This window comes from Haemorhous mexicanus, chromosome 1 (assembly GCF_027477595.1).
Source record: "Haemorhous mexicanus isolate bHaeMex1 chromosome 1, bHaeMex1.pri, whole genome shotgun sequence".
Classification (NCBI taxonomy): Eukaryota; Metazoa; Chordata; class Aves; order Passeriformes; family Fringillidae; genus Haemorhous; species Haemorhous mexicanus.
The window spans coordinates 15,912,922-15,920,348 of record NC_082341.1 but is presented as its reverse complement, the minus strand read 5'-3'; the positions used below and the strand labels follow the sequence as shown (position 1 = coordinate 15,920,348).

General features: G+C 47.7%; 1 protein-coding gene across 2 annotated transcripts; it reads left to right on the top strand.

Annotated features, from left to right (window-relative positions):
* Positions 1-772: 772 nt before the first annotated feature.
* BAMBI (BMP and activin membrane bound inhibitor) lies at positions 773-5,468 on the top strand. Of its 2 annotated transcripts, XM_059841040.1 has the most exons (4): positions 963-1,092; positions 2,619-2,818; positions 3,927-4,217; positions 4,668-5,468. In XM_059841040.1, exons 3-4 carry the CDS (start codon positions 3,977-3,979, stop codon positions 5,084-5,086), a joined length of 660 nt encoding a protein of 219 aa, XP_059697023.1. In that variant the 5' UTR covers positions 963-1,092; positions 2,619-2,818; positions 3,927-3,976; the 3' UTR covers positions 5,087-5,468. The 2 variants fall into 2 exon arrangements, with proteins under 2 accessions (XP_059697012.1, XP_059697023.1); XM_059841029.1 differs by lacking the exon at positions 2,619-2,818 and having other exon boundaries at positions 773-1,092.
* The last annotated feature ends 1,959 nt before the right edge of the window (positions 5,469-7,427 follow it).

Here is a 7,427-nt window from a genome sequence, read left to right as displayed (position 1 = left end):
GCCAGGGATGGACAGCCCAGCTGCATCGCGCTTCCAGGCGACGGCTGCCGGCTCCGCGCTGCGCCAAGCCCAGGCGCAGGGTTTCCATAACCTTGGGAAAAAAGCCCCGGCTGCAGTGGAACTGCCGCTGTTCCCGCCTGGGAAACATCTCTGCACCCTCGTGCAGCCCTGCGGGACACGCAGGGCTGGCGGCAGCGCCGGGACAGCGGCGGCGGGCAGGAGGGCTCGGACACCGCCTCGTTCCGCTCCGGCGCTGCCTGTCACCGGGCTGAGGACAGCCCGTCCGTCCGTCCGTCCGTCCGTCCGTCCGTCCATCCATCCATCGCGGCTACGCGAACTCGCAGTCACATCACGATGTTTTTTAGTGAAACCCCGCGCTGCTGCCTCCGCAGGGAATTATCTCGGGGACCCGACGGAGCCCGTTCCCCCGCCCCCGGAGAGCCCTGAACCTAAGGCGGAGAGCGAGGGCGCTCCGTGCCGCCGGCGACCGCTCTCCCGGCAGGTCTCCGGGGCTCCCGGCGCTCAGAGCCCATCGCCGAACGCACAGACCGGCCCGCTCCCGCCGCCGCCGCCGCCGCCGCCCGGGGGCGCCGTGGGTGGGGCTCGGGCCGGGAGAGGGCGGGGTGGAACGGGTCCCCGCCCAATCCCGGCAGGAGCAGCCAATGGGGAAGCGGGGCGGGGCAGGGGCGGCGGGGCGTGGCCCAGTGGCGCCCGGCTCCGGCCGTATTTACGGGGCGGGCGCCGCTGCCGCCGCCGTGTCAGTGAGACAGCGCCCGCCGGGCACCGCCACCGCGCCGCCGCTGCTGGTGCTGCTCCCGCGGCCGCGGCGGAGCTGCGAGGGAAGGGCGGAGAGCCGCGGTCCGTCCCCCTGGCCCGCCGCCGCCGCCGCAGCAGCGGTGGCCGCACCACGGCTCTGCCCGCGGGCGAGCGGCTCTTCGGCGCTCCGGCGGGCAGGGGCGGGCGACGGCGGCTCGGCCGTGCCTGCGTTGCGGGCTGTGGCGAGCGGCGCCGTGTAAATGGATCGCCATTCCAGCTACATCTTCATCTGGCTGCAACTGGAGCTGTGCGCCATGGCCGTCCTGCTCACCAGAGGTGAGGGCTGCGGCGGGACACCCGGGGCGCCTGCGGGGCTCGCCGTCCGCGGGGCCGTGCCGGAGGGAGCGGGGTGCCCGGGGGCTGCCGCCCGAGAGCGGCCGGGCCCGGCGCTGTCTCGGGACCCCGCGGTGAGCGGCGTTGGCGGCGGAGCCGCCCGGCCTGTGCCTCCCGCCCCTCCCTCCCACCTGGCCGCCGGTTCCGGGCAGTCACGGCCCCGCCGTGTCCCGGAGGGGCAGCCGCGCCCGGCGCTGTCCCCGCCCGCAGGGGGCTGTGGTTTGTGGGGGCTCTGGGGGCTGTGCTCTGGGGGAGCTGGGGGCTGTGCTCTGTGGTCTGGCCGCCCGGGGAGCGCCCTCGGGGGCAGAGGCGACCCGCTGGCTGCCGGTAATCGTCGTGCTCCGGGGAGGAGGGTAAAGGATAAGTTAGCGTGGTGGTGATGTGCGACGGTATTTATTTATTTTGGAAGGAAGGCTGTAATTAACCCTAAATAACAGCCTTGCAGCGTGCAGGGGGGAGCCTGCTGGCCCCATCAAAGCGGGCAGAACTGGGAGTGACTGAGTGATGTGAAGTCGCAGATACTGAAACTATGTGCCTGATAATGATATAATTAGGGGATCACAGACTTCTGGCTGCCGTTGACTTCAAAAGCTTTAAGAGAAGCCTGCAGTCTCTCCTGTAGCCATCTTGACTAAAAGCAGACATTTTTCTTTAATAGCTACATACAGTAACAAGAAAGAGGAGGGAACAGAAGGGCATTGTTCAGTGTTTCAAAATACTAAATACCCTTTCTGGCCTTTTGCATAGCACAGGAAGAAACTTTATGAATTGACAGAAATACAGTAATACAAAGTCCATTTTGTTTCACTGAAAACGTGGCTTTAATTAAAAAGCAGTTGAATTAACCTGATGACTAGCCTGTCAGATTTTGTTTGTAAGATTGTCTTAAGGCAGTAAAATATGGATTTTTGAACGTGATTGTATAAGCAGTTGAAATGAAAGTATGTGTATTGTTTCTCTTTATTCCCGTACCGTGCTGAGACTCATGAAAGAACTGTCAGCTCTGGTACTGTGCCATGTTTGCATCTTAAATTTAACAGTGCAAAAATTATGAAAACTATTTTTTTCAGAAAGGTAGGGTGGAGACCTCATATAGAATGCTTAGAAAATGATTGAGTCTTTTTCTGTGACATGCTGAATGACAATGAGTGTGAATTCATGAAAAATTAGGTTACTTGGTCTGAAACCCCAAGGGGATTGGACTGGAGACAGTGAGACACTCCATCATTTGGCTTCTATTAAGCAGAGTTATTAAAGAGCAGCGGGAACTTCAAGGCCTGGAGCCTGCAGTAGCATTTGGGGAAAGTATTAAGGTAGCCTGACGAGGGGAAGGTAGCTTGTTTGGGATGATTTTTTTAACGTCTTGCAGAACAGTTGGGCTTTATTTTTTTTAGGTATAGGTGGTAGGTAACATCATAAGAAGGGGTGGCAGCAGAAAAGCCTGTAGATTGATTTTTTTTTTTTTGTAGTGCAGACTGTAGGAGGAGGACATTTGACTATTCAGTCAGCTTTGAAAGCCTTGGTGCTACTGTAGTGGCAAGTACAGTAGGCACACCAGAAGTAGTTTTAAGTTCGTTCTTCCAAGGATGTCTCCAAAATCTGACTTCCTCTTAAACCTTGGCTCGATGGCACATTGAGTTATGTTTGAGTTGCAACTTGCCTGGAAAGAGTAAGTTTTTGCTACAGCACAGGACATGTTTAATTCATACCAGAGCACTTTGGAGAGCACAAAATGAAGAATTTTATGAAGGGAACTTTTTTATCACTTCCTTCAGAAATTTTTGAGGTTTCCTGATATTTTTCATAGAGCCGGTAGAGGATTTTCAGTCTTAAGTGTTTCCTCTTTTCTACTGCATATTGGATTGCATGTGAAACTGGGGAGAGGCAACGGGGAGCCTTTAGCCTTGCAGTTTCACTCCATTAAAAAACTTCACATTTGAGTTGAGAGTCATTGTCTCTGGTGAGCAGAATAATTATAAACTGGAACTTTTTTTTCTATAATATTAAAAAGTCTTTTTGCATGAAGAACTAGTTAAAGATTTTCTCTTTAGAAATTAGAAATAGTTGCTCAGTTTCACACAGTAAAACCTTCCTGACAGAGAGACTTAGATGGTAATGGTTCTACCTAATAGCTTTATAAGGTGTTAGATAAACCTTTTAAATTTTGGGCAGTATTGAGAGGTAATAAACAATTCAGCAGTTCCGAGTCACATAAATATTTAAGCCTGGTATTTTTGTTGTGTGCTTATGTGCAATTAAAAGAAACGTTACTTTTATAAAAATAGAATGCTGGTCCTGGAGTAATGGTTAAAAACATATATGTGACTTTCTTCTAGGACTGAAAGTGTATGTAGCTTTTAGAACTGATAGTTCACTTTAAATGTGGTTAAATGCAACTGCTGACAGCGAGTGGAAGTAGCTATAAAATGGTCTTGTTAGTTATTTACCTTGGAAAAAAAAAGCCACTGTGATCTTCCCCGCCCCCCCTCCAAGCCCTCCCCCAGTCCCTGTTTTAGTGAAATGCTCTTGCTTTAATTCAAAGGACTATAGCACTAGTCATTAAAGCAAGTGCCCCAAGGCGTTTACAAGGATTAAGGTTTCAGCGCTGTACAGTGATGAGAAAGGGAACAACCCCAGCTCTTGTGGCTCTACAGCCTAAAGAAGTATCTCAAAACTGGCACCGAGTTTGTGTGATGCGTGTGGCTAATAAGGGTATATGGTAAGGTGTCCTTAGAGGACCAAATTCTTACCTTTCTTGCACAATTTTTGTTTTTTAGGTGAAATCAGATGCTACTGTGATGCTGCACACTGTGTTGCAACTGGCTATATGTGCAAATCTGAGCTTAGTGCCTGCTTCTCCAGACTGCTTGATCCTCAGAATACACATTCTCCACTTACTCATGGCTGCTTGGACTCTATTGCAAGCACAGCTGAGATCTGCCAAGCCAAACAAGCACAAAACCACTCTGGCACCACCACCATGTCCACGTTGGAATGCTGTCATGAAGATATGTGCAATTACAGAGGACTACATGATGTTTTGTCTCCTTCCAGGGGCGATGCTTCAGGTAGGGTAATAAAGCTTCAGTGAAACCCCTCTTCTGGCCATCAGGCCAGCTGCAGTCAAAACCTTGTGCATCTGCTGTTATTGATTTAATTGTTAATGTAAGTAGAGACAGGAGAGGGAGAAGCAGGTGGCTGGATGCAGGATAACATCTCAGCCAGTTAGGTCTTTTTGTCTGCATTAATATTGGAAGTTTCTTTGCCATCTTGACACGATGTCTAAGAATCAGTGGCAGTGGTGTTCCTAGTTAAACTGGCTATTGGGGTAAGAAATTCCATATTACAAACAGACTTAGAAACTAATTTTTTTCTTTACAGGAATATTTTCTGTAGATACTGCAATGTGTAGCAGTTGCTTCTTCAACTTGTCAGTGTGGGATTTAAGGGAGGTGCTTATATGTAAATCAGTGTATATATAAATCCTGAAATAAGCTTCACATCTTTCCCCTTTGCAGGACAAGGGAGCAGATATCAACATGACAGCAGCAGGAATCTCATCACCAAGGTGCAAGAATTGACTTCCTCGAAAGAGTTATGGTTCAGGGCAGCTGTAATTGCTGTTCCAATAGCTGGTGGGCTAATCTTGGTGCTCCTCATCATGCTGGCCTTGAGGATGCTCAGGAGTGAAAACAAGAGACTGCAAGATCAGCGACAGCAAATGCTCTCTCGTTTGCACTACAGTTTTCATGGACATCATTCGAAAAAAGGGCAGGTGGCAAAATTGGACTTGGAATGCATGGTGCCTGTGACTGGTCACGAGAACTGCTGCATGACCTGTGATAAAATGAGACATTCAGACCTCAGCAATGATAAAATTCTTTCACTAGTCCACTGGGGAATGTACAGCGGACATGGAAAGCTGGAATTTGTATGACCAATTATTTTTTAATCTGAGCTAAACTTACTCTCTGAACTCTTGAAGGCCTTTGGGTTCTGCTGGACAGGAGCACTTTATCTTAAAACAAAAACTCTCATAAATCATCTTTGAGAAACAAAGGACCTCTGCAAACAGAATCTTGGATATTTCTTCTGAAGGATTCCAAAAGTTGTCTTATTTGCACAGAGTAAAATACACTCAAATGTATTGTTTGCTTCAGAGTTGTGAAAGCAAAAGTTAGAAGTTGTAAACACTGTCACCAGGGTTATCTGAACTGTAGGGAGCTGAGAACTGAGTTATTATAATAAACTGTATGCAAGCTCCTATGTTTCCTGACTTATTGTAAAGATTTTTTAAAATATATATATTTTCTCTGAAACTTGCTTCTGATTTCTGTTTTGGAAAATGGGTTTTCTTGTGGATGACAGTAGAAAACAAATCAAGGTGTACACAGTAATGCCATGCATAACAATTAGATTCCGAAAGCAGATTCTTTTCTTACTCTGCAAAGGACTTAAGGTGGTTATTTGAGAAGGAAGGTGGCACCTTTGTTTTATACTTCAATTAGCAGTGAACTCACATCCTTGGTTCTTGGCTGTTACATTTTGTTCATAACCTCAGTGAATTCTTACAGAGCTTTGTGTGTGATAACTTTCTTCCTCTGTTAATGAAGAAAGACTTCCTCTGTGCAAAATGTGTGAGAAAGTGACTCCTAATTCTTTATATCTGTTTTTCCTCCCTTGTCTCACAATTCTTGTTTCTATGATCTGTTTTCCTTTTGTACCTTTTACACCCAACCTTTTTTGGGGAGGTGAGGGAAACCCCAAAACCGCACTACCTATTAGGTTTGGTGGTTGGGTTTTTTTTTTTTTTTTTCTGTTTATAACCCCTTTGGGCACAGTGGAAAGCATCTGCCTTGCTCTTCTATCGTGTAACTTGAGTACCATATGCTCTTAGTTTTGTGTGGGACTAAAGAAACAACACTACTTTAATCTTTGGCTCCTCCTTTATGTTGTTCTTGCATAGGTGGCTTTTCTTCCTGGCCAATATTTGTGCACTTAGCTGCTTCTTACTCCTTCTGCTAGTTGGCAGCACTTTGTCATTTCATTTATTCAATGCTTAGTTGCTAGAAACAAACAACCTCTGGATTATTCAAGGAATTTATTGTATTTATTTTTCTTGCTATATTAGACTTTGCAATAATTAAAGTGTACTTGCTTAAAAGGCTGAAGCCACATCATGGTGAAAGAAGCAGCCAAAATGCTGCTTCAGAAGACAAAACCTGGCACGAGTCTAGTATTCATCTATGTTTTAAGAGGCCTTAGAAATGCTTCGGTCTCCTGTTCTGGCGGTGAAGTTGAGGTGCTATCGTTGCCAGCAGTGGAAGGGGGGGGGATGTCACACACATGGGGTTACAATAGCCTTGCAGCAATGCTCTGATCCTGTGTGCTGTGGTAGATTGCTTTAGGATGTGCAGGCTGAAATGCAGAGGGATGTAAGCCAGGAAAACTGCCCCTCTTAAGTCACAGGTTCATGTTCCTGAAAGTACACTTAAACGATGTGGTAGGGTTCTTGTTGGAGATAAGGTGGTCACTTGGCTGTGCAAACAGAGGTACTGAAATTGCAAATTTACCTCTACAGGTAAACACTCACGTGGGCCAAGTGCAGTGAGAGCCTTGGGACAGCCAGGGTCCCACTGTGCCCATGTTTGCAATATTGAAGTGCAGTTTAGAAGGATTAGTTTCATCTGTGTACCTCAAGCCACTGACCCTTCTTACTACTTCAGCATGCCTGGAGAGTTGCTTTTAAGGCAGAGAATTATATCTGATTTCTACCTCTTTGTGCTGCTGAAGTTTAAGAAATTACGTGGCCACAGCTTCTCTTGGAATCTGGCCTGTGGTCTTCTGGCTGACCTTTCAAAGTGCTGCTTTCCTATAAGAGCTCTGCCCTTCCTTTGCACTGATCTGAAAATCTAGGGCAGTTGTCTACTCTGCCAAGTGTATTTTTTTGGGGGAATGGCTGACTGGGAACTTGATGCTGAAAGAGACAAACCTGAAATACCGTCTGTAGCTACACCAGTAGTTACTGTGACTAGACAAGTTAGAAAATCTAATGGCTAAACCTTTTAAGTGCCTTGTCCAGCAATCAGATGGAGCATGTTGTATAGTCATTTAGGCATCCTGTGATCTTCACTACTCATTTGTTGCTGATTTGAATACATAAGGGCCTATTTATGCTTGCCATTAAAAGGCTAGTAAGACCAGGATGCTCTAATTGGCCCCTCGCTGCGGAGATGTTTTAAAGAAGAGCTTGTTTGCCATCCCCTGCAGTCATGGCA